The 27,249-nt window shown below is 44.0% G+C and overlaps 2 protein-coding genes across 3 annotated transcripts in view; both read right to left on the reverse strand.

The window, feature by feature from the left end:
- The window catches only part of TAL2 (TAL bHLH transcription factor 2), a 137,230-nt gene that overhangs the window by 77,201 nt on the left and 32,780 nt on the right, over nucleotides 1-27,249 (reverse strand). The window lies entirely within an intron of this gene.
- TMEM38B (transmembrane protein 38B) lies at nucleotides 95-27,060 on the reverse strand. 2 transcript variants are annotated; one of them, XM_081894744.1, is made up of 6 exons: nucleotides 26,449-27,054; nucleotides 19,381-19,537; nucleotides 13,008-13,192; nucleotides 11,357-11,444; nucleotides 4,901-5,018; nucleotides 95-2,554 (listed from the first exon to the last, which is right to left on the reverse strand). In XM_081894744.1, the coding sequence occupies exons 1-6, from the start codon at nucleotides 26,558-26,560 to the stop codon at nucleotides 2,339-2,341; spliced, it is 876 nt and encodes a 291-aa protein (XP_081750870.1). In that variant the 5' UTR covers nucleotides 26,561-27,054; the 3' UTR covers nucleotides 95-2,338. The 2 variants fall into 2 exon arrangements, with proteins under 2 accessions (XP_081750870.1, XP_081750871.1); XM_081894745.1 differs by lacking the exon at nucleotides 19,381-19,537 and having other exon boundaries at nucleotides 26,449-27,060.

Here is a 27,249-nt window from a genome sequence, read left to right on the forward strand (position 1 = left end):
ACATTAATGACAGGAACACGCCCCATGGAGCAAGAAAACATTTGTGCGGCTCAATATTTGCCCATCACACTGCTAAAGGCGCAGAGACAAACGGTTTCCTTTTCCATTTCGTTTTAATAGCAGGGATTTAAAATGCACACTGCACCCAAATACAAAGCAGACCATTTTCTGGCTAACAACTGTAAATATCTTAACAGTAATTTCAAATACATTTTCACATTCGTTTGTGTAAAAGAACTACAGTGAAATTACCACGGTGAGGTCGTTGTCGTCATCAACAGCACCACAAAGATCTAGGAGCAATGAGAGACTTGCTCAGCCCAGTAATACAAAACATTTCAGAGATTTTACTGGCACAAAAAGGTTGGAAGCGCACTTGCCTGCTGGTGTTTGTCTCAAGTACTTTTCAGCTGCCCTACCCCCTAATGAATTTCAGTATAATGGTAGATGGGTACTTCAGACAACAGTACCCATTCTTTATATGGCAATGAATTACACTCTCCCAGAAAACCACTTTAAGAGAGAAATTTAGCTTTACATTTTTAAAGGGCGGGGAAATGAAACCTTTTAAAAAAGCCTTCCTGGATTTATTTTTCAATGTAAAGTTACTTGTAAAATCGTATGTTTATGTCATGAAATATTTCCCTAATGTCCATTGATTTATGTAGGCCTACTCTATGACCCGAGGCAGATCCACATGATAACTTTATAGCACATCCAATGCACATTTAAAGCACATGGCTTCCCCCAAAGAATCCTGGGAACCGTAGTTTGTTAAGGATGCTGGAAATGGTAGCTCTATTGGGGGGAACTACAGTTCCCATCAGCCTTTGGGGAAAGTGTTTTAAATGTGTGCTGAATATGTTTTAAAGGTATATTGTGGATTTGCCCCTAGTTGGCTATCATCCAGTAGAGGTTAAATCCTACAACAGGGTGATACAGCTTCTGACCTAGGAAGGCAAATACAGACCATAAACCATGTATTCTGGCTGGGCAGGTGATTTGGGGAAAAGGATGGAGACCTCCCGGAAGTTGGCCCCTTTCTATTTTTATTTCCTGCCAGGTGATTGGAAACACCCCACAGGTGTTTTGGTACCAGGCAAACATCTGAAATGTGGTTCAATGTGCAAGTTTGTGTCTACAGCTAGCTAGCATTAGATAGGCTGATATACCAAATTATATAGGGAAAACCTGTCTAGTATGCAATATCTGTTTCAGTAAATAAGAGTGTGTGTGTGTTGAAGGGGGGTCTGTTCTTACCACACTGAGTCTCTGACTGATTAAGTGGAATTGTTTGAAAAATCCAAAACGAAAATCCACAGCACTTGAGTTTCTTTGTCTCATAAACCCAGCAAGGAAGAAGGAAGCTTATGCTTACAAATAATTTAATATCTAAGTGGTTCCAGTGAGTAAACGTACAAAGATTTGAAAACCCTGTATGGAAATTTTGTGAAAAAAGCTACAAGATTGCTTGTGACTCAAGCCAAGTGTGAAAACTTACAAAATTGGCCCTCAAGCACTGTTATATATATAAAATCGTTAGAATATTAAACTGGATTAAATTTGATCACTGAAATTACTGCTTCTTTCAGTCACTGAATATATTACATTTTCACAAATATGTTCACATTTCTCAACTAGATTAAAATCATGTATTAAAATATTGGGAGAGTAACCCCCGGTATTAAAGAATGAAAACACCAGGACACAATTCAGCCAAAAATTTAAAAACTTTCAAGTCCTAAATGCTCATGCTTAAAGCTCACCCATCAGATTTCAAGGTGCTCAGGTCTGCTGGATCATCTCCCGAATAAGTTACAATCAACATAAATAGTCAGTTCTGACAATCACATTTCACTGGTGCCAGAAAATATTTCATCAAGCTTTTCAAAAGTTAGTATTTTGTTTCCTGAAGTAGAAAAACTATTTTAAGACCACAATAAAAATTCTTCATACAAGTAAAATCACAATATAATCTCTTCTTTTATCAAGTCACATTAGATAGAAAGAAACCCAACATGATGCATCTTGTCCAAGTATGAATTCTAGCTTACAAAAAAATACATTTTTAGAGGCTACATAGAGCCATGTGGCAGTTGCAACAGTAGTTGTCAATAGTGCAGAAAGTTCGTGGGCAATGTAGCCTGAGCGAGGTTCACTGAAATGGGGGTTTGCACAGGAAACTTTGCACTATGCTTCTGGGAAGCCATTTGCTACGTGAATTTCCTTATGCACAATTGTCCTTTCACATTATTAGGAAAAAGAAAAACATGGCGTGTTTTTATGGGCATGTACAAAGAAGCAACGTTTGGCCACCCCACATCACATTCTAAGCTTTTTATTCTGTTTTCTTGGCAGGTCTTCTCTTGACACTGTCGCTCGTCTCTCCAGCTGTCGTGCGGTCGTAGTCTGAGGAGGCGCCATTGTAAGGGACTTTGGCCTCGCTGTTACAAGCTTCAGGGCAAGGCGGGTGAAGACCAAAGAGGAGGCCAACCAGCACCTTCTCAAACGGGGCCAAGGGAGTGAAAGCATTATCCGTCAGCATCATGATTACCTGAAACAAGAAGCACAGCAAGGGGCATCAGCTCTCCAACAGGATTTACAGGTGTGTGTACCTAGGGAATACCCAGGTAGAAACCCCTCGCTTACTTTTGGGTGGTCCAGCTTTGCTTCCAAACAGACCATCATGTGATAACCCAAGCTTGCAATTAGAAGGAATGGTTATGGGCTATCTGATGTGCTATTCCTTGCATTTATACACATTACGTCACGTTATATCACGATGCCATGAGCAACAACCCATAAATAAGAATTAATCCAATTCCCCAATAATTTTTCCATTTTTAGATACAAACCAGGACCCAAGTTAAGGGAAGAATATCAAACACAATATGTATTTCTTCCTAGATCATACAAGCAAGCAAACACAAAATTGCACAGTTATACTTTTTAAAACTGACATTAATACTGTAATTCAATTCATATCTTCACTAGTAAACACACACACACACACACACACATTCAGAATCACCTAGCATGCAATTCTGAGATGGCTGAAGCAAAGGCAAAGTTCCTATTGATTTCACAGACATAAGGTCATGGGTTCAATCCCCATATGGGCAACCTGCATATTCCTGAATTGCAGGGGGGTTGGTCTAGATGCCCCTTGGGGTCCAACACTACAATTCTATGATTCTATGGAACTAAAACTAGGTAGATACCTTCTGCACACAGAATAATTAATGTGACCATTTGCAAGTTTAAAATTGCTGCTTTACCTGGCAAGCTCAAGGTAGTTTGCATTAGTTAAAAACAAACAAACAAATGCAGAATGATAAATACAACCCCAGGGTGGCATCTAAGGGATGCCTACCCGCTTGCGTGGTGCAACTTTCAGGTTCTCTTCTCCCTCTTCCAGCCTTCTGTGTGCTTCCAAAATCTACCTGGGGGTCCTGTAACCCCCAAGAGCAGCTTTTGAAGGCATAGGAAAAACTAGCATATTTCTAAATATCGTGAGCTTAAGTGAATCGTCAGTAGACCCTGCCACTGGAATCCTAAGATGGCTAGTAAATAGCACACCTAGACATGAGAAACCACAGCCAGGGTTGGCAGAGGGTAGCAGTAGTCATGTGAACTGGTCTTTGAAATTAAGTACGTATCTCATCAGGTTTTCAAAAGTGAAGGTCCCCAAAACATTCCCAGAGGGCTCCTTTCTGTTCTTCTGGCCTTTCTAGAGGACAGGTGCAGATTACAGTCATACCTTGGTTCTCGAACAGAATGTGTTCCGAGAGTCTGTTCGACTTCCAGAACTGTTCAAAACCCAAGACGCGGCTTCCGCGGAAGCTGTGCCGGACGTTTGGCTTCCGAAAATAAAAAACTGGAACACTCACTTCCGGTTGAGGGTTGTTTGGGAGCCGAAATGTACAAGTTCCAAGAGCGTTTGGCAACCAAGGTACAACTAATTAGCTACCGCCACCATCCAAAATTTTCGACACTGATTTTTTTTTTTTCAAATGCTTTAAACAGGAGGGGGTGGTTATCCTTCTACAGCCCAAGGGACACGTTTCCTCTTGGTCAACCATCAAAAGGTGTGGCCAAGGCAAAAGTGGGTGTGGCCATGCCACACAGACCACAATGCAAACACCGTGTGGAAGGACCTCCACAAATTGCAGGCCTGTTTGCTCACCCCTGATTTACTGCCTCCCCACCCTCTCCCTCCTACTGCCAGGTGCCCTGCTGCAATCCCTCCACATGGGACTCAACACTGCCACTACCAAAGATAGCTAGGCAGCATGGAAAGCAAGTGAACTGCTGGGAGAAGAGGAACTGGAGCGGATCAGACCACACAGGATACAGAAAGAGGACTCTGATCTGCTCCAAAGTTTCCCGAGTGCCCAGGAAACACCATAGCAGATCAGAAAGCTCCTTCCTGTTTGGATCTGTCCTGGCAGTTTTGCTGATACTGCCTCTTTGGTTCAGTGGCGCTCTCTCTCTCTTTTTCCTGAAGGCAGTTCCTACGTTCATCACATGCTGCCTTTCGCCACTGCCGCTGACAAAAATTATGGGTTCTTGAGGTCACAAATAAGCATGGGGGGGGAGCTGGACCAGACTCACAAGCCAGTAGTTCACCACCCCTGTTTTAACTGTTACCACACAATTTGGTATTCAAACTTCTAGTTATTGGAGAAAGAAGAGTTGATGCAGGAATGGCCTTTAAAAAAAAGAAGACTAAGATCGCAGTGCCGATTTTATGTAACTATAAGAAATTAAATCTAATATATGAAGCATTAGATGCACTACTAGAACCATCAGTATACAAAAACATGCACGTTTCTTTACAGTGCCTGTAGTTACTCATGTCAGCACAACATCAAGCACCAAGAAGCCCCAAAATTCTTACCTTTGTGATTACCAAGAAGGAGGTGTAATACAGCATGAGGTTGGGCTTTGCTACTGGAAGAAAAGAGATGTGCTGCATTGTGAAGAGTACGGCCCCTATCAAGCTTATTTTCACAGGGCTGGGGGGGAAAGACACAAAACATGTCAGGAATCATTTCTCAATCCCCTCTCCACCCTCAAAGAAGAGTTTCTAAATCTCTCAACACTGCTGTTAGTTTTCCTTAATTTGTCAAGATCTCCCACTATCACCGGCCCAGAGGCATTTCGGTTCTCCAATAGGGCTGCAAAACTTCTAATCAGTAAACAAAACAGCTGAAGCTTTAGCTGGCTGGCAGGCGAAGAGAAACATCCATTGACTGGCTGGAGGATAGGGGCACGGGTGTTCAATCTCCAAGGCTCTCTTGGCTTTGGTGAATGAAGAACAAGAGGAAAATATTAAAGATGACCATCCCTTCTCAGAACGTGTGGTAAACTCCCTTTATTAAGTTGTTGTTTTAACTTTTTAACTTTTTTATAATCACCTGTTTAGGTGGTATATATACATTACTGGTGTGATTTCTATCCCTGTCATCAAGTAATGTATGCAAAATCAAACATAACAATTAAAACAAACCTGGAAAACCAAGCAGCAGAAAAATAATGGCAAACTCCCCAAAAGACAACAAAACCTAGTTGTCTTAGTGGGATAGGAAAGTTAAAAATAATTTCACATTGGGCAACCAATGTGCCTCTTTGGTTCCAGATAGTACTGTACATGGGTAGAAGAGTCTAAAAAGCCCAGAACACAATTTATCATGGCCCTCAAATGGCTATGGTGGCTTATTTACCAGCCGTCATGTATTTATCATTAACTCTGGAAGTGTACATTCGATTCTGACCCGACTAAGCTTCCTGGTTTCTAGAATAGACTGCAGGCAGGTGTTCCAAACCTCTGGAGCAGTAACAGAAAGGCAGCTTCTGCTTCTTATGAAAGCCTGGCTTGAAAGCATGCAAGAATTTGAAATCAGGGCTTGAAAACAGCTCTTAAGCCTCAGAGAGCTTCATATGGGAGGAAGCACTTGATAAGAATCCCAAGACCCAGAATTCAAAGGTCTTTATAAGCAGATAATGCAATGTTGGATTCCACCCATAGGTTTATTTAACATGTAACACAGCTCAATGAGACTTGTTGAGCAGAAAAAGGGCAAATGATTAACCAGCCAAAAAATCCATAATCGGTTGAAAGCGCTGCAACAACATTGGGAACTGTTTCCTAGTCTTGCTAAGAAATAGATCTGGATTTTATACAACAGAAATGAGAATTCCTCCGTTTTCTACCACGATGTACCTGTCTTTCTCAAAACTTTACCACTACTTCCACTTGACATTTTCTAAGAGCGCTTTGCTCAAAACACTTCACAAACATTTGTCCCGCTAATCCTTACACCATCTCTGTAAAGTAGCATGGCAACATTGCAGACAGGCATGCCATGTTGACAAACGTACTGAATAAAAGCTTGCCCAAGTCAACCAGTGAGTTGATGGCTGGAGATTGTAAAAGAACAAAGCTCCTGCCCTCTGCAGAACATAAAAGGGGCTATCATATTTTTCGCTCCATAAGGCGCACTTTTCCCCTCCTAAAAAGTAAGGGGAAATGTCTGTGCGTCTTATGGAGCGAATGCAGGTGGGAGGCTCTGCTCAGCGCTCCCTTTAAAGAGCCATGTGGTGTGTGTGTGTAGCTTGTGGGGTCTTTTCCACAAGGTGGGAGAAGGGACTGACGAGCTGTCCTTCTCCCTCCTCGGGGAAAAGCCAGCAAGAGCTTTAAAGGGAGCGCTGAGCAGAGTCTCCTGCCTGCATTCACATCTGGGATGCATATAGGCTCTGCTCAGCGCTCCCTTATAAGGGCTCCCTTTCGTCCCTCCTCCTGCTTTGCTGGGAAGCCAGCAGAAGAGGCGCTGCACAGCTATCTCTCTTGCTCTGCTGGCTTCTCAGTGAAGCGGGAGGAGGGACGGAAGGGTTTAAAGCAAGAAAAGCGAGAGCCGCTTACATGCTCTGCACAGAGTATTTTTTTCCTTGCTTTCCCCCTCTAAAAACTAGGTGCATCTTATGGTCAGTTGCGTTTTACGGAGCAAAAAATATAGTAATTGTTTAACATGCATTTGTCTTCCCCTTGATTCACCAGGGAGATCTCTGCCAGCACCGTATGAAGCAGGCCCCTTGTTAAAGGCACTTCGAAAATTCCCAAAACTGTGGCTTAGAGCAAGGGTGGGTAACCTCATGCCGGGGGGGTGGGGCAGAAATCCTCCCGACCCATCTTATCTAGTCCTTTCTACGGTCTCCATGGCCTCTTCTTCCCAGGACACACCCTGCACTGCTTGTCCTCCATGCCCTCAAGTGCTTTGCCTAGCTGGAAGGTGTCTCTGAACTTTGGCACTGCCTCTTGCTCGCCTAGATGGAGTGGGAGGTGTGTGCTGAAACCTCTGATTTTTGGGTGGCCGAAACATACAAAAGAGGCACATCTGTTGCTGTAGTCTAGCCACATTTGCCTCTGGCCCTGCTCAGCATTTGCAGGCAGTCCGCTGGGGAGGTTTCGCATGAAGGAATGCCACCTCTGGCTGAAAAACAAGTTCCTCACCTTAGGAACCTTAAAGGTACCCCTGACTGTTAGGTCCAGTCACGGACGACTCTGGGGTTGCGCGCTGATCTCTCTCTAAAGGCCAAGGAAGCCGGAGCTTGTCCGCAAACAGCTTCCGGGTCATGTGGCCAGTATGACTAAGCCGCTTCTGGCGAACCAGAGCAGCGCACGGAAACACCATTTACCTTCCCACCGGAGCAGTACCTATTTATCTACTTGCGCTTGATGTGCTTTTGAACTGCTAGGTGGGCAGGAGCTGGGACCTTAGCAGTTCCTAAATTCTCCTTAGGAGCAATGTATACTCCAGAACTAAATTGCACTGCAGTAACAGAAAATATCAATCTATGTATAGCTTTTAAAATCCTGAAGTTCTCAACTCAGTGATATTGTCGCAAGAGGAGCTCCTGAGAAACATTTCTCCTTTCATGAGCTTCAAGTTTCCCCTCTTAAAAACATGCAAGGCTTTGCCTTGCATTGACCAGCATATAGCTTTAAGAGAGGAAAAAATACATCTGCGGCACGTTAAACTGACAAAAATTGCATTTCTCTTCACAGCTGAAGGATTTAGGTCACCTACACACGCCCAACAACAACAAAAGGCAGCTCATACCACAAACACACACACACAAAGCTAAGCGGGGGGTCAAGAGGGAGAAGAGACAACGCCGACTTTTGGCAACAGCTCTGCTTGCATTGCTGTGTTTCTCTCCTGTCATTCTTTATTACCTTGGATAGTGGCTGGAAGAAGGATGCCTAAGTGCTTTGGCACTCCTGCTGCTTTTATCACACTAGCAGTGGCAGCAGTCTTTTCAAAATAATCACTTCCGCAAAGGAAACCCTGCCAGGAAGTCAGAGAGGAAGGGCAAGGGGACTTTAAAATGCCCACCATGAGCTCGTTTCCCCCTCTGGAGGAGCGGCTGGGGCCTGACAGCCTGCTCCAGCTCTTTTTGTACTTCCCATGGCAGAAGTTAAATTGGGAGTGATTTAACATTCCCAATTTAGCTTCTGCAAACCTGAGCTGAAAGCTGTAACTCAAGCAGTATTCCCCCGTGCGCCAGAGGCACGCTCTGAACAGCATACTAATGCGGCTCGCCTTCGGAGCAGGCTCTCGCATCCCCACAAAACCTGAACTTTTCGTTCCCGATTAATTTCAGTTACTGCTTTGAAGCTGACGTTTTGTGAGACACTGGTGAAGCGCCCGTCACTATGACTGGCAGGGTGCTTTGGGGGTGCGTTCAGCAAAAGGCAGGGCTGGTGGCACACATTGCAAGGACCCCTGGCAAGATTTCCCTCCTGCGCATGACTAGGGATAAGGAATGCGCAAATCCGGGTGGTGTACAGCTACGACTCCCATCATCCCAGCCATGCTGAGTGACGCTGGTGGGAGACTAAAGTCCAACAAGGGTCACAGGTTCCCTACCCGGGATGTAGACAATTCAGTGTCAGGATTCGGGTGGTAAACAGGTTTAGCTCTCGGCAGAGTTTAGTACTTAAGAGCAGAGTTTTAACTTTTATTTTGCAACCAGATGAATGGCTGATACTATTTCCCTTACCTAACAAATCACACGAGGTTATCCCTGCTGTTAAGGTTCAGTTTGCCTGCCCTATTCCCACACACCCGGTAATCCCTTGCATCAGTAGGTGGGACAGGAAAAGGATTTACAGTTGCAATCGAAATGATTCAAACACCCCCCCCATTGCAAATCAGGTTTATAATATAAATTTACAGACTTTCAGCTGTTTGCAACGAGCAAATCAAACAAAAGCAATTGAAATAGCTGAACACAAACGGATGCTTCGAGTAGTTCCCCCAATTCAGCTGAAATTGCAACTTATGCTCACTTCTCCAGTCTCACTATTATTCAACCCCCCTCGTGGCAAACAGCTGAATGTCTGTAAAGTTTGATAATAAACCTGATTTGCAATGGGAGCTGAATAATTTCGATTGCAACTGTAGCTATTCCCCAGACTCCTGCTGCCAACACACTTGCCAATGAAAGTCAAAGAAAGGCTATTTTTGATTTATATCCCACTTGATCTGCCTAACACTAGACCAGAGTTTCCCAAATTGGGATCTCCAGCTGTTTTTGGACTACAATACCCATTATCCCTGACCACTGGTCCTGCTAGCTAGGGATGATGGGAATTGTAGTCCAAAAAACAGCTAAGTTTGGGAAACCCTGCACTATACTCTTTACAGTTTGGTTCTGAAAGGACCAGTTCTGATGAAGCTATATTTGCTTCATCTATCTTGGTTTTCAAAGCACAGAATGAGAGTTAGACCCATGCTGTTGCCCCCACCCTGCACTCAAGATGGCAACTTTAGAGTTTCAGTCATGGTTTGTTACAACCCTGGTTTTCCAGGTACATCTGAATTCAGAAACTGTTGTTTAAGGCTGCAATTCTATACTTCCTCACCTAGGAATAAGCTATATTGACTTCATGCCCCGAGTAGGCATGTATAGGGCTGAGCTGTCAATCTCAGTTTACTAAGCAGGATATGAAACCATAGAGTGGGGGGGGGGGAGAGAGAGAATAGGCTGAGCTTCTATTTATTAGCCTACATGCAACCCATCACCTCTTCCAGGCAACTGTTCAAGGGTTTCATCACCTCGCTGGGAATGGAAGAAGGGGAAAGAAGCCTGGGATAGCTCAGTCAGTAGAGCATGAGATTCTTAATCTGAGGGTCATTGGTTGGGCAAAAAAAATCCTGCATTGCAGGGGATTGGACAAAATGACCCTCACGGTCCCTTCCATGGTCCCTTCTACAATTCTGTGATCATATGACCCAGCTGGGTGTCATCACTATACTTCCAACCTTTGAACGAGCGCTTTTAGCAGCTTCATTAGCAGCTAAGAGGCATGGGGCATAAAACGCAGATCGCAGGACAAGTCAACAGCCACGGTGATCCCCAGTGGAAGTCGCTGCCAGCGTCTTTACTTGGGAGGCCCCATAGAGCTCTTCAATGAAGCTCTCTGCTGCCTTGTTCCTCAGCTCCCCTCCCCTGTGGGCAGTAGTGCAGACAGGTAATTTAAGATGAACTCCATATGAAGTCAATAGTACTTACTTCTGAGGAGCTGTGGCTTGCAGCCATAGACTCTTCATCATCTTTATGTAGTTATATGTGCACTGCTTTGCTCACTTTCTCATGTGACAAACCACAAGAATACAGAGCACTCTAGCGCTCTGTATTTGCCCAGTCCTACCCAGGGATGCAGATGGCGCTGTGGTCTAAACCACTGAGCCCACGACTTGCTGATTGGAAGGTTGGTGGTTTGAATCCCCGCAACGGGGTTAGCTCCCGTTGTTCGGTCCCAGCTCCTGCTAACCTAGCAGCTCGGAAGCACGTCAAAGTCCAAGTAGATAAATAGGTACCACTCTGGCGGGAAGGTAAACGGCGTTCCTGTGCTCTGCCCTGGTTTTGCCAAAAGTGGCTTAGTCATGCTGGCCACATGACCCGGAAAAACTGTCTGCGGACAAATATCGGTTCCCTCGGCCAGTAAAGCAAGCTGAGCGCCGCAACCCCAGCGTCATTCGTGACTGGACTTAACTGTCAGGGGTCTTTTACCTTTATCTTTTTACCCAATTCATATAGAGCAAAACTAATAGGTTTTCTAGAAACCAATACTACAACATGTGACAGTTTCGTAGCAGATATTTTGGGGTTCCTCAGCAGCAAACTGGCACGGACAGTTCTCCCTCCAGGCAGAAAGTTTGAAGCGCACTAATTTATTATAGAAGAGTCATGTTACTGAAGAGCTACTCATACAGTGCTACTTTCAATACAAAGAAAGAATTTTCCCAGGACTGTGCCAATTGTTACGTGCTTTTCATTGACTTACTAGGACATCTTCAGCAGTTCATTAGTTTCTGGCTTCCACACACCTCTCACTAACTGCTCAAAGTTAGATATTAGGCCGCCCCCAGCTCCTGCAATTCAACAAGAAATTATTACATGCATAAAATTGGTTCCAGAAGATCTGACGACACTCAATTCTGCTTCCAGTCAGGACAACTGCAAAGCTGCTCACGTCCCTTTCTAAAAGGAGCAGGATATGGCCCTCAAGTTATAGGCACAAATGGAATGACCTACTTCACAGTTTTTGAAATTGGATCCTCAATTTGAGACTCATTTGAAAACATCCTATTGTCAGGGGCAAGCACCTAATATTTCGGGGGAGGGATTAATTCAACAAGGATCTTAAATTTTGTCATAGCTTAATAATAAATAATAATAATAATAATGGAGGCAGCAGCCAACATTGCCTGGTACGCTGGAGCTTAGAATTTGTGATTGTCCATTTAGTAAAAAAATGCTTCAAGAGAGAAAGATTCCTATATCTTACTGAAGTTTAGCACAAAATCTCTTCTTGCTTACAAAGCAATAGCAACACAGGGATTATGCACCCATTAAGGGCTCGTAGAATGACTTCCACTCTTCCCTGTGACTACTCCAGAAGAAAGACAACAAACTCATGGAACTAGTAGTCCAGCCCTAGTTATTAGTCTAAAAAAAATCTGGCTAGCCTACTGGGACCTGGCAGGGGAGGGACAAACCAGTGTTCTGTTTTTAAACACTATGATTGCAACTCTTGTGCCTTTTTTGAAACACCCATCACTTGTCAGCTCTCACCAAAAGAGGGTGAATAGAAGAGGGTGTGAAAGCTAGCAGTTTAGTTATATGTAACTAAACCAAACTGGAGCTGCTGTAGTATATTCCCTTTCCACCAATTCCAATGTTTACTTTTTTAAAAAAAAGGACAAAAAAGGACAAAAACACTCCCCTGCCCTCACATCCACCGTGCTGACCTCCCCATCTCCTACCTATGGATTGCTGTCTTATAATTTGAGCTTTAGACAAACCTCCGTCGGAGTTGACGTAGAAATATAAAATGCCCCTCCTAGTGTTATACCTGGCAGAGGTGGAATTCCGTAATAAAATGAGAGCACCTATAAGTGGCTCTCATCCAAGAACAGCATTTGCCAGTAAAACTGAAACTAGGGACATCTTATTCAGAGGCCACATAAACAGCAACATGTGACGAAGGCTGAAACCTTAGGCACGGGTTCTTTTCCTCTGGAGGATGGAACTAAACTTGAGCAGGATTGAGCTCTTAAGGAGCAGCCAAGAACGGGGTGGCAGTGGGAGGAGAAGAACACATTAACAGGATGGATTTAAATTGGTTTTTCTTCTAAGAGTGGCCCCGGATGCAATACCAATTCATAGAACAGTGGTGCCTAATCCACACAAGCCTTGTACACACCTATTTTTGTGCCCCCAAAATGTCACCCGAAATGCCCATGATTTTTGTGAGCTGCCCCAGTGTCCTTTAAAATAATAATAATTGACGATACTGGTTTTTTTTACAGAGGGTTCACTATGTGTCAGTGCAGCCCATAGCCCCCCAAAAGATTAGCAACCACTGTCCTTGAGATTCCCCCTTAAAATTTGAAATGTTTTTAAATATATATATATTATTTTTTATACATTACCTCTGGCCCAGCCAACTACTATCATGATTAACCAGACATTTTTGTAGTGCTGATGTGCATGTGCAATCCCGCCAGTTATTTTCCACGTTCTAGTCACTTCCTTCATCCCTGCAAGCAGCAGTCGTATAGGTAGAAAACAGAAACAGCGGTAGGCTAGATCACGCGGACAATAAAATACAAGATACCTAAAGAATTGGGGAAAAAGTTTGAACCTTAGCTACATCGCAGTGTTTGCAATGGAAGCATGCTGACAAAATGAAACAAACTGCTAACGGCTTTTTTTTTTAAAAAAAGCTAGATGTTAGGAAGTCATCGCTGTAGTATTACGGCTATCAGTCATTTTAAACCATAGTTAAACAAAGCTATGGTTTAAATGTGAACATGCAGTGTGCTGCTGAAATTGTGGACACGTGGCTCCTTCCCTGCTCTTTGGTTAAAAACAAACACACACAATTGCTGTTAAAAAAAAACCCAACACCTCATTCTTTGTGGTATACAGTGGTACCTTGGGTTAAGTACTTAATTCGTTCCAGAGGTCTGTTCTTAACCTGAAACTGTTCTTAACCTGAAGCACCACTTTAGCTAATGGGGCCTCCTGCTGCTGCCGCGCTGCCGGAGCACGATTTCTGTTCTCATCCTGAAGCAAAGTTCTTAACCTGAAGCACTATTTCTGGGTTAGCAGAGTCTGTAACCTGAAGCATATGTAACCTGAAGCGTATGTAACCCAAGGTACCACTGTATCAAGATCTGGCATTTTAAAGAAGTATATAGCATTAAAAATTCACATCCATTGTGTCTAGTCCACATGTATCCTCTTAATATTACACTTCTAATGTACAAATACAGCATTTTCCTAAAGCCCCCAAATTTGGGGGAATTGGCTAGGAGCCCCAAACATGCATTCACCAATGCTGCAATTGCAATTGCACTCTCTCCACATATACCTATAGGAGCAGGGGCAATTACATGAGCATTTTGTCTAGCTCTGAACAATCTTTCCCTCCCATTCACTTATTGAAAGATATATATATTCCCTCACTGTTCCACCCCAGCACAAAGGTTGAACAATTACAAATAAAGGCCTGGTAGGCAGCATTTTACTCACTTCCTCCTAATCATCTATTGCTCTCCCCTTTTGCCTCTGCCTCTGCAGGCTCCTTTAACAAAGAGACATCATCTTCATTACCATCTCCCTCCCACAGCCAAATTTGATTGAAAATCAAGCACGTCGGCTGACACAGAGTGAACAGAGATGCTGCTGGTTTACTGTCAGGATCAGAGGAGATCTCTTCATCAGGTTTCACCAGCCTTCTCCCATCTCTCTCCATCGGCATGCCAAAGGAATAAGCCTTCCTCAGATGCCTGCTCGTGTAGCAATGGAAGCTCAGAGGGCCAAGCATTTCTGCCTTCTTCAATCCAAACAGATATGCTTTATTATTGCAAGCCAACACTTGTGACTTCACTATATGGACTTTGCTTTTTCCGTTGTCAGAATCTGCATACGTTTCTTAACATCTATAATACGCAGGGCTTCAATTTGGCATGCGAGTTGCCTTAACACAATAGAATCTCCCTAACCTCCAGCAGGTGCATTGAGTGAAAATCTTTTTAAAAATAAACTTACATTTCGAAACATTGCACAAGATGGGTATTTTTTTTCAGACAGGTCAAATTATCTTTGCTTATGAAGCAGATCTTTCCCTAGCATCTTAGTGCAAAAGTCTTCATCAGGAATTTGCAATGCCAGACCTACCCTCCTAGGAAACACCAGTGGATCCAGCTGCCCACCTAGAAGCAGTAGGAGCCACTGTTTGAAATTCTGCACTTTGCACTTGACTATTGGCCAGTTGCAACCAGGTGAAGATGCTCGGGTGCCAGGATGCCGCCTGATGTCTCCACCACCTGGAGGTGCATGCCTGAGGATCCTTGGATCTTGCCTGTTTCTACACACTAGCAACACATCCTGCAGAATTTTATCCATTATATTTTATCTGCACAATCAGAACGGATTTCAGGAACCAAAAAGCTGTATTGAAAAATGGCAACTTGACATTCAAGGAGCCATTTGGCACCCAGGCTCAAATATCTGAGTGTTTAACTAGGATAGGAGCAGGTAGAAGTAGTAGTTTCTCTGTGGGTCTGTTTGACAGCACAGTCTGGCGAACCACACAGGGTACTCTGAACCGCCACTCTCCACCCTCTCTCAAATTTGCCTGTAAAACTAGTCACTGGCCAGGGATCTATACTAAATTAGGAGACTGCTCAGTGGTGATTTTGATCTCGTTAGAGAAGTGGTATTACACAATATTTGCTCATTACCGTACACCTGTGAAATCCCTTTTTTTTTTTCAAGGGAGAGGGGACACAAGAAGAAGAATTGGAGGGGAACAGCCAGCTTTTGTTTTTCCAGTTTTCTTCTGGGCCTTCACAACTCTAGAGGCACATTCCTTTCATGCAAAGTCATAGCAATGCATGTGGACAATTGCCTCTGCTGTATAGGAAGAACAGCAGATTCCTCGTTATGTCCTAGTCAGAGGAGGAAATAGTATATAGTATTCAAATCAGGCATTTATAATAAATAAGACTGGCTCTTGTAGAATGCAGAGATGTTTCCCATAGGTGCCAGTAGATGTCACTAGTTGACAGCCATATCAGAATCTCTATTAGCTTGGCTTGTTCAGTGAAAGGAAAAAGTTTCTTTTATTTTTATTTTATTTTTTTATTGCTAGTTACAATAACAAAAAACAGAATAGACGACATCAAAGTAACATAAAAAAGAGAAACAGCGAACAAAAAAGATATCAACCTAAAATACAAAAAAAACAAAAGTACACAAATCTTGACTTCCCTCCACTTGTGTATGACTTCCTTCTTTCTCTTTTATTTTAATTGTTGTGTTATCAATAATATTTTGCCTTTATACCTCTTATACCCAACTTCTCCCTGTCTTTACCCTTTAAACTTCATTCATTGCATATCGATATGTTTATGCCAAAACAATGTTTTTTCATGTACTCCTTTACACAATCCCACTCTTCTATCAGTTTTTTATCTGACTGTCCTCTTATTGCTGCCGTAAGTCTTGCCAGAACTATATATTCACAAAATTTAATTTGCCACTCTCTTATTGATGGAATTTTTTTCTCCCAGTGAAGGGGGAAAGTTTCATTTCAGATTTTATGAAATACAGAGGCAGCATTCTACACAATTCTAAAGTCGGCTGTATTTTTTATATGCAATAACAACATTCCTAAATGGTCAGCTGCTGAAGTCGATAGGGCTCATATTTCAACGTGTAAATGTAAACAAGGCTTGAGTGAAAACAAAGCATTTCACACTTGTCACGGGTTCTTGGTTTGTTCTGTGATGCATCTGACAGCAATCTTCAGAACTTTCCTTCTATTTTGAAGGAAGCATCCACACACCACTTCACACATCAAGGGGCTGCACCTTCTCCAATCCAATTCCTTGTGCAGCATTTTCAGAGGATGAGAAGGGAAAGGTTTAAATACCTACTTCTCAGATATATTAAAAGATTCAACTGCAGAAAACAGGACCCTGGTAGTGCATTTGCCATGCTTACTTTTAATAATGATAGCAGTGTTATTAACCAAGGTCATATAGAATCCCTTGCACCAGAGGTGGCTAGCAATCAGCTTAGGGTCCTGATGGGGCCCCAGAAACAACTGCTGGGGGGCCACAAACCCCACTGTTTTTCTGCATGGGTACAATCTATATGTAAGAAAAAACAGGAGTTCCTCATGGTGTATATAGCACAAAATCAGTATGTTGTACATCCCAAATACACCAGCAAAGCAGGTAGGGGTATTTTTGCTGGGGGACGACGACCCAGCTTCCCTAAACGCTTTAGGAAAACTGATTCTTATCCTAATAGATGCACCTTAAAGTAGAGATGATGGTGCATGAATATACATTCAAGCTATCCTATTAAAGACGGTGGCATCCTTTAAGTATGATAGCAAGAAACAAGGCAATGAAGTTATTTTTTCCTTGGCCTTAATTTGCCTGAATAACTGGAGTGTTTTATCAATCAATCAGTTAATTTTAATAAGACACCGTTTAAGTCTCTGCATATTGAAAAGCAGCTTCGACTATACCTCCCTATAGAGCCTCAGCGCCTAGGACTTGCTGATCGAAAGGTCGGCGGTTCGAATCCCTGCTGCGGGGTGCGCTCCTGCTGCTCGGTCCCAGCGCCTGCCAACCTAGCAGTTCGAAAGCACCTCCGGGTGCAAGTAGATAAATAGGGACCGCTTACCAGCGGGAAGGTAAACGGCGTTTCCGTGTGCAGCTCTGGCTCGCCAGAGCAGCGATGTCACACTGGCCATGTGACCCGGAAGTGTCTCCGGACAGCGCTGGCCCCTGGCCTCTTAAGTGAGATGGGCGCACAACCCCAGAGTCTGTCAAGACTGGCCCGTACGGGCAGGGGTACCTTTACCTTTACCTTTATGTCAAGCAATGGATACGGCTCAGAACGGCATCTCATAATGAGATTTTTGGATTCTAGGACGAGTAGAGGATGATGGTAAACACATGGACTTGAATCCTGAGGAGGGGTTACCTTGTCACCCAACTACCTGATTCATCAACAGGACCCCCCAGCTTATAGGGACAGGGGTTTGGGGGCAGGGGGCAGCAGGCTGCAGAGGGAAGCGAAAGCCCATTCCATGAACACAAACTCTGTTCTGTTTATGAAAGAAAAGTTAGGATCTGAGCCAGAAAATGCATGCTTTGTTTTTCAGGCCAGGAGACCCAATTATTCTGATTAATGGCGACCTAAATCAAAGCACATTCTCATACCGATGAACTTCTAATAAGATGATGTTAGTACTGCTTAAACTGAGAAACTACTATAGTGAAGGAAAAACACTTCCCCCCCCCAAAAAAAAGACCCCACAAGCATTCACCCCACCGAAATAAGGGTTAAGAGACAGTGGAAGAGAGCTGCATCCATTCCACAGCTCGTGTCACGGCAGCTAAAGAAGGGCTGAGATTCATAAATTCAACCCCAACTCAAAACTGTTAATGAGCTTCACTAATTAGGAAAAAGTCCGAAAAGGAACAACATGTACTTTATGCACGCATAAAAAGATACTGTTCTGTGCCAGTTACGAACACTGCTAAGTCCTATTACTGGGCCTCTCAGCTAGTTGGAAATTCACATGGAGGACAAATCTAGCTCACAGTAATTACTAATTTGCACGTACCAATTTTCTGTCTTTCTCCTAACTCCAATGCTCTGAAAGACTAGAAGTGTAGTGTTCAGAGTACTGGACTAGGACTTGAAAGACCAGGGGTCAATTCCTCAGCTGAAACTACTTCACAGGGTTGTTGTGAGGATAAAAGGGTCGGGGGAGAACTATATATGTCACCTTGAGCTCCCTGGAGGAAAAGTGGCTCTAATAGTCACAAAAATGCAAATCTTAATGCCGTAAACTGAATGACTGGCTTCCATTTACGTCGCAAGATACCAAGGTAAGCAGCCCGATCTGATCTATACTTACTAGAAGTCGAGGCCTGCTGAGTTTCAGGTAAGTAACTAAGACTGCAGCCTTTGTGAGAAAGGCGTTGATGACGGCATTCAAAATGAACCTGAAAACAGTAACTTTTACTCTGAGCAGGGCAAGCCCCATTTCCTCTTGAAAGACAGACGTACCTGCCAGTGTTCTGAAGTAACAGGTCTAATCCCACAATTGAGACAGGGTGTATTATTGCCTTTAAAAGGTTTTTTTCTTTATTGCAATGTTTTATTCTAGTCAATCTAACATACACCCAGTGCTCTTTTGTTAAAAATAAAAACCATGTAAAACAGCATGGGGGGGGGGGGGGAGAGAGACAAGAAAAGAGGGTTCTTGGCATCACTGGGATCAGCCAGTCAGGACCGTGAACAGCACACTCTATAGGAAAACCTGCGGATTATTCACCTTGCCCAAGCTACACCATGAACCAAAATAACTATATGTATATATTGTGGCAAGTGCCCTTTTTATGCATGTCTATAAACACCCAATTTTTAGCATTTGAACAGTTTCTAATTACAGGTGCAACACTGTGTTAACTAATAGATTAAATTGAATAAAAACCTTTTTCAACAAGGTGCCCAGACAACAACTTGTATTAAAAAGCATATTTAAAAACCATCGATTGCAGACACCCAATTCTCTTGAGCCCTGAATATTTTTATTTATTCATTCATATGCAAAACTATGCAGGTTTAATCTATTAAAACTCACACAATTAACTGACCTAGATTCTTTGAATCAGATGGCAGCTCTAAAACTCTGAAGCTGCATTCCATGACTTTGAGCACAGATTTAAGTTTTAGGCAACATCCTTCATCGTAAAAGCTGCTTACCAGACTGACGAGGCAAGTAAGACATTCGTGGTGTTGGCAAGAAATCCAACTGGAGGTTCTGCAAGCATCAGTGAAGATAAAATGGAGCCACCAAAACAGTAAAGCATTGCGCTAAACCAGCATGCAATTGGGCTGCGGTATGATACGTCAACTGCTCCTGGAACAGTAGAAAAGACAAAGTGTAAGTAGTTCAAACGTCTCACCTTTAATGTCTACAGAAAGAGCAAAAACCTGATCACAGTTCAGTACCAACCACCACCCTCAGCAATTTTCAGGTCATCCAGTGGGGTGCAAGTTTGTGGACCACTGTTCCTATCAATGTAGTTCATTAATTTGCTTCACACACCCAATAAATACCAAAATAGGCTTAAGCATTATTTATGAAATATATATATTTCATAAATAATGCTTGATAAAGCATGATCTCCAACGTTAGCCATACTCTGAGCAAACCCATTGAAATAAATTGATTTTTATTTAGTTCAGTGTGTTTCTGAATAAAGTGAATGAAGTTGGATGCTGCCCAAAGTATTTGAAATGGCATCACGAGTGTGACCTGTCATTGTGTATATCACCTGATATAACACCCCCCAAATTTCCTAAAGATGACCCTAAGGATCAAGTGATTCTTTGAAAGAACAAGAGTTGGAGAACGGGTCTATGGGACAGGATAAGAAAATGAGAAGAATTTGGTTGGGGATGCCTTGCAAAAGCAAAAAGGCCTGACCATTCACCTTTGGATCCAAGCAAATAAACCCATTGCCCACCTAGAGCTAAGGCATACAGAATAAACTATCTCTAGTCACAATCCTAAGAACACTTTAAGAGAGCAAATCCCACTGAATGTAGAGCTTACTTCTGAGTAAACATACTTAAAATTGCACTGTCAACCCCATTGCATGCACACGAAAACTCATACCAAGAACTAACTTAGTTGGTCTTTAAGGTGCTACTGGAAAGAATTTTTTGTTTTGTTTTGACTATGGCAGACCAACACGGCTACCTATCTGTAACCCCATTGATGTCATTTAAGATTTCTCCTTAACTGGCCTCCTTGTTGGGTTCTAAGCCAACCTTATAAGACGACTTTTGTTTGATTGTTTGTGGCATGAAGGACCGACTCCAGGCCACAAGGCAGAAAAGGTTTTCCACCCTCTGCCTTCTTTTAGGCCACAAATGACCGGCACAGGAGTCTTCGCAGTCAACTAATAAAAAAGCTGTTATGAGCTTTGTTTGCAAGGTTGTTCCAAGCATGGTCCACATTCAATATGTAAAATAAAAAAAATCCTTCCAGTAGCACCTTAGAGACCAACTAAGTTTGTTATCGGTATGAGCTTTCGTGTGCTTGCACACTTCTTTTATATAAAAGAATTGTTTAATTTTGTTTTGACTACAACAGACCAACACGACTACCTACCTGTAACTATTCAATATGTACTTATCGAGCATGATGAAATACTGTGCAAAGCATAAAGACTCCTCAACAATCAGCTACTACGTGAATGTCAAAAACAGAAGATACATCTACAATGGTCCAAGTAATAACACTGAATGCAACCATCATAGCATCAGAACAGGTGCAAGGCTTCATTCAAAAGGACCAACCCAGCTCCAGCTCTCTACAAAACATTCTACTACTGCAAATGCAATACTATTTCATTTTTTAAAAACTTGCTTTCTTTACAATAGTATGAGCACAAGAAAGCAGGCAAGTTAAGAAACTGGTATTATGTGGAAAAGCAAATTTTAATGGGAGAAAAGAAAAATGATCAAGTGATTTGCTTTCAGTAATCCACAAGTAATTAGATGTAGCCACTAATGACCTTTCCTTTAAACTGCCTTTAATTCATACCAAAAAATGAGGATCCAGTTAGTAGGTGCACATGCAACTTAATTCTTTGGAATTACTTTTGTTAAGCCAAATTAAACAGTGTGTATCAGCAATATCCAAATATAAATTGCCATGCTTTAATATCTGCACTGCATGTCACAATGAATATTAGTGCTGAGAACCCATCAATATTCCTTCTAGCATTAAAGCTGCAGTTAATTAAGCTTAATTGTGTGCTTGACAAGGGAGATAATTATCTGGATGAACTATCAGATATACCTAATTACAAGTCTGTAGCACAAGATATTAAGTCCAAATGCCCTGTTCACAAGTATATATTTACAAGGATTTGTGAGGTCAGAAGACAGGCACATATTCCATAAGTCTAATTTCCACTACCCCCAAAAAATAAAATAAAATCAGGCATTGAGAAAGATGTTTTGATATATATCAGGAAGATGCTCCAGATTCAGAGGAACAGGGGCTAGTGGATTAGTTGCAGGTTTTCTCTCCAAGCAAGAACAGCAGCAAGTGAAGACTTCACCTTCCCAGAGAGACCAAGAAACTCAGACTTCCAGAATGATGCCTTAGTGTCCAAAATTATACAGGTGCAAGCAATGATAACTTCTCCCTGCTGCTCCTCCTATGCTCAGTTCATGATTGAGATGCTGCTGCATCATTAAGCCAAATGCTATCCTGTTCCAAAGGGGTCATGTGAGCACCACCCCCTGTGCTTCCAGCTCCTTCTGCATCTGGTCCTCTGGTCTGCCACTTTCAGCTGGGAAGTCCTGCCGACCTGGCCTGAGTCTCCGGTCCCCTTCAGCTTTTGGTGTTCCTCCCTGGCCCCCTATGCCTCTTATGGTAGATAAAGGTAAAGGGACCCCTGACAGTTAGGTCCAGTTGTGACTGACTCTGGGGTTGCGGCGCTCATCTCACTTTATTGGCCGAGGGAGCCGGCGTACAGCTTCCAGGTCATGTGGCCAGCATGACTAAGCCGCTTCTGGCAAACCAGAGCAGCGCACGAAAACACCGTTTATCTCCCCGCTGGAACGGTACCTATTTATCTACTTGCACTTTGATGTGCTTTCGAACTGCTAGGTTGGCAGGAGCAGGGACCAAGCAACGGGAGCTCACCCCGTCGCGGGGATTCGAACCCCCGACCTTCTGATCGGCAAGTCCTAGGCTCTGTGGTTTAACACACAGCGCCACCCGCGTCCCCCCTCTTATGGTACGTCCCTTCTTTATACCAGCCTTGCCCAACTAGATCTGTGAGCCAAGCATTGCATTGGGGTAACTTAAGATGGCAGATGTTCACCATGGATGAGAACTGAGCTTAGCTCCCATTCAAAAGCACCACCACCATTCACCACTGCAGCATGTCCAGGCACCCGGTGGAGAGCAGCACTACCAACAAAGCAGCGGTGGTGCAACAGCCACTATGCCATTTTCACCACAAGCAGAACTGGGCCATGACCTGGTGTGTGGGGTTTTTTTGGGGAGGGGGTGTCATTAGCACCATTCCCAGGTCTCCCCGAAGTCTGGTGCCAGCTTTGATCCCCAGGATTCTTTGAGGAAGCAGCAACATGTAAAAGCCAGTGTAAGAGTGTGCTGCAAATACGTCCCTGGAGTCCAAGCCATCAATTTGTTTTTCTTCAGAGAAAAGGAACACTGCACATTATTTGTGGGTCCAAAAATTCAAGTTAATGATTATAGCATGGGCATGTTGTTACTATACTGTTATGCTGCTTCAATGGCTTGCCATTTAATGTTGCCATTTATAGCTATATTGTGGGTAGAATGATGAACTAAATTTAGTGTTTTGTATCATCAATCTGAACATGGTCTTGTCAGTTGGGTTTACCCCACTAATGATGAGACATCATGAAGGCATGCAGTGTGTGCTCCGGCCAAGTGGTGAAGATAAGGTTGCTAAGGGGCCAACTTCATGTCACACACAGCTCTTTTTCAAAATGAGAGAAAGCAGCTGAAGGATTCTGAGCAGAGAAGCCGCACGTAAGTGTGCCTATACCATAGAAGCATATCGCTTTCACTGTTTCCCCCATTCAGAATTTGCCTATAGCAGTTCCACTCCTGCAAAATGCAGGCAAATGCGGTGCATTTTCAACACTACCAAAGCAAAGTCACATAGTACTTCCTTTTGTCTGCCTAAACACACCTGTTTGAGGCTGAGGTGCCTCAACAGTACTTGTTGAGAGTCAAGGCCATGGTGAACAGTTGCCCAAGATGAAAACAGCACTAACAGAGTGTCGTGGAAAGGGATCTTTTTGTATACAAGTACACAACCATGATTGTATATAATCGTGAGGGTTATTATGGGCCAAGGAGAAGACTGGGGTGTGTGTGACATGCTCAGCTATCCCCAGTATAGACCCAGTTTTTAATTTTTAAGAGAGATTTCAAACACTCTTAAAAGTTCTGAAATGGTCCATGGCAGACATCGTGAGACTCTACAGTGCATGGTTGGAGAACTTGCAGGCTTCCAGCTCTTGTGGGACTCCAGTTCCCATCAGCCCCAACCAGAAATGGTGGGAGTTGTAGCCCAACACCTGGAGAGCTACAGATTCCCCATCCTTGCACTACAGAGTTTCACAACTTGTGCCCTGAACCAGTTCAGACCCTCAAGCCACATGATGCAGCAACAACCTAGCTGAAGCCAAGGAGGTCTGGACTGGTCAGTACCTGAACAGATTACCAGACACCCGACAAGTGCTACCTGGAATTTCATTAAAGAAAGCACAGCATAACAAAATAAGAGTCATCACTTTAATCCATTCATTGATATGTGATGTTAGTCAAATCTGCTCCATACACGCTCCAAATCCCACTCTGCATATTGCTTTTATGCCAAAGCACTAAGCCAGTCGTATTTGTGTCATTTCAGCAACAGGCTTTTGCCAGCCTTTTAAAAACCCCTGGATGTTTATGTGTGTGCGCGGCTTGGCATTTGCTTTAATTCTGCCAGCTGCTTTTAAATTTCAGTGGTATTTCAGTGTTCTTGTTCCCATTGGTTTTATTTTTAACTTTTGTAAGCCACCCTGAGAACCTGCTAATGCTAAATAAATAAAAGCTTTTAGGACAGTCTGAACTAGCCACAAATTTAACCTCTGGCAACCACTCTTCTTGATACATGAGCTGATTATAGTCTCAAAGTGCAGGGTACCATTCCTCAAGCTGGTGTCCTCCAGGTTTTTGACTACAACCCCCACCAGCCTCAGCCGGTATGACCAACAGTTGCAGATGATGGAATCCCCAACTTCCAACAACACCTGGAGTTGTCATAGGTTCCCCATCCTTGGTGCAAGGGGGGAAAGTAACTCTACACATGATCAGAAGCACTGTTGTTACTTCCAATTAGAACAAAAGTCCTGCTGGATCACACCAAAGGCCTATCAGGTCCAGCATCCTCTTTTTCACAGTGACCAACCAGACGTCTATGGGAAGCACACAGGCAGGAGATGAAGGCAACAGTTGCTCTTCAGAAACAGGCATTGTTGTGTATTAGCTTTGAGTATGGACTTCCATACAACCAAAACAGCTAACAGTCACTGGCATAATCATAGAACTGTAGAGTTGGAAGGGACCCAAGGGTCATCTAGCCTAACCCCCTGTAGTGCTGGAATTTCAGCTAAAGCATCCAAGGTAAAGGTACCCCTGCCAGTACGGGCCAGTCGTGTCCGACTCTAGGGTTGTGCGCTCATCTCACTTAAGAGGCCAGGAGCCAGCGCTGTCTGGAGACACTTCCGGGCCACGTGGCCAGCGTGATAAAGCTGCTCTGGCGAGCCAACACCAGCGCAGTACACGGAAACGCCATTTACCTTCCCGCTAGAAAGCGGTCCCTATTTATCTACTTGCACTTAGGGGTGCTTTCGAACTGCTAGGTGGGCAGGAGCTGGGACCGGAAGACGGGAGCTCACCCTGCTGCGGGGATTCGAACCGCCGACCATACGATCGGCAAGTCCTAGGCACTGAGGTTTTACCCACAGCGCCACCCGCGTCCCCCAAAGCATCCAAGATAGATGGCCAAACCAACCTCTGCTTAAAAACCTCAAGTGAAGAAAAGTCCATCAACTTCCAATGGAGACTATTCCACTGTCAAACAGCTCTTACTGTCAGAAAGTTCTTCCTAATATTTAGTCGGAATTTTCTTCCTTGTCACTTAAATCTATTGGTTCAGGTCCTACCCTCCAGAACTGGAGAATAGAAGCCTCCATGTGACAGCCCTTTAGCTATCTGGAGGTGGCTATCATGTCTCCTTTTCACCAGGCTACCTGAACCGTTCCTCATAAGGTTTGGTTTCCAGACCCTCTATCATCTTGGTCTAGTGGGTGCCAATATTGAAATATTGGGTGAGCCATGTAAGCCCTCCCCACATAACTGATCACATGGTGTTGCAAACATACACCATTTGAATGGCAATGCCCATTAACTCAAATATTTTATGTGGGGACTTAAGACTCCTTTGCCCCTAGGAGTCGGCTCCTATGTCTTTAGTCACCTTCCTCTGCATAGCATCCCTTCTAAACTGTGGTGCCCAGAACTGGATGCAGTACTCCAGGATACAATGATAAGACTTATAGCCTCTATGAATTTACCTAATCTGGCTACCTGTCAAAGCCATCCAACGAACCATGCATGCGTCTGTCACCAAATCGTATGGATTTAAATTTCATAAACTAATAATAATAATAATTTTATTATTTATCCCTCGCCCATGTGGCTGGGTTTCCCCAGCCACTCTGGGCAGCTACGCAGCAGGCAAAAGTTTTGATGGACATAATAATGGAATACTGAATAGTTTAGTTTGTGTAAAATATGCGTGGATTTATGGTATGCAAAATGAACCACGGAAAGAGAAGAAGGGAAGTCACTGATGTTTTAAGGTTATTTAAATGAACATTCTAAAATGTAAAACAGAAAATACAATATAGAAAAAAATGAACAAAAAAAATGCTTAATTTTTTCCCTCTCCGCCAAAAAGTTGAAAAAAGGGGTGTTTGTGTTTCTTTAGAAAACGTGCGGGCATGCAGCATACATTTTAAAAGAGAGAGAAAAGCGGCGTGGAGCTGAGCGAGCCCTCGCCTCGCAGCTAACCGCGCTCGTCCACAAGGGAGGGCACTCTGCACATGCCCAGGAGGCACGGCCAGACGCGAGGGCGGGCTCCTCCGGCGCCGCCATCCCCGCTGCCCGCCCGCCCGCCCGCCTTCCCCCTCACTCACCCGGCTGCTCCTTCAGCGACAGGACGGAGGCCGCGTAATGCGCCAGGTCGAAGAAAGGGAACATGGGCAGGCGGGAGAAGCGAAGCGCCACCTGCCCCAGGAGCTCCTCCATCGCGGCGGACTCCGCCGCGCATGCGCCGGCGACGGATTTAAAGAGGGAACGTGAGGGGGGCGGGGGAGGGCGAGAAGAGCCAAACGAGCGAGGGGCGGGGCTTAGAAGGGCCCCTCCGCCCGCTCTCCCTTCATCGCCTCAGGCCAAAAAGGGGCGCGAACGGTCCCAGTCGAATCCCGCGCATAGTTTTTTGTCCCGTACAAACCGCCGTCGGGCGGGAAGAGCGCTCGCGCCGCGGGGGCGGGGCAAAGGCTGGTCCCGCCCATTCCCCCACTAACGTTGCGCTGGAATGAAAGGCGATTGGCCGGGCTGCCGCGCGGTGGGCGGGGACAGGAGGGTGGCCGCGCGATCAGGCAGGGACGCTCAGGGGGGGGGGGGGTAGGCAGTGAGGGCCGGTCCCCCCATTGGGGAAGGTGAGGCAACTGCCTCAGGCAGCAGAAGAAACAAGGGTGTCAAATCCTAATGCAGATAATTATTGATTTCTGCTCCCCCTCTGTACCTGATGTAGCTCTTCAGTCCAGAGTTGCCACCTTTGTTCTGACATAATGAACATAATGAAGACGTTGGGTGCAAATATATTTTTTTCATCTGGTGCTGAAGTGACAGCTGTGTACAGCTGAAAACACTGGCAGCAGTAAGATAAATTCAACAGTGTAAATAAGTTCTGATGGATGGAATACTGAACGGTA

Source organism: Podarcis melisellensis, assembly GCF_964234715.1.
Source record: "Podarcis melisellensis genome assembly, chromosome: 17".
NCBI classification, from domain to species: domain Eukaryota; kingdom Metazoa; phylum Chordata; class Lepidosauria; order Squamata; family Lacertidae; genus Podarcis; species Podarcis melisellensis.

What these genes read in the sequence shown, in the direction of transcription:
- TMEM38B (XM_081894744.1), bottom strand. Translation starts at nt 26,560, where the DNA reads ATGGAGGAGCTCCTGGGGCAGGTGGCGCTTCGCTTCTCCCGCCTGCCC. An exon ending in GTCGCTGAAGGAGCAGCCGG is followed by an intron (nt 19,538 to 26,448) that starts GTGAGTGAGGGG and finishes CTACTGTTCCAG; the next exon opens with GAGCAGTTGACGTATCATAC. An exon ending in AGTAGTTGGCTGGGCCAGAG is followed by an intron (nt 11,445 to 13,007) that starts GTAATGTATAAA and finishes GTTGAATTGCAG; the next exon opens with GAGCTGGGGGCGGCCTAATA.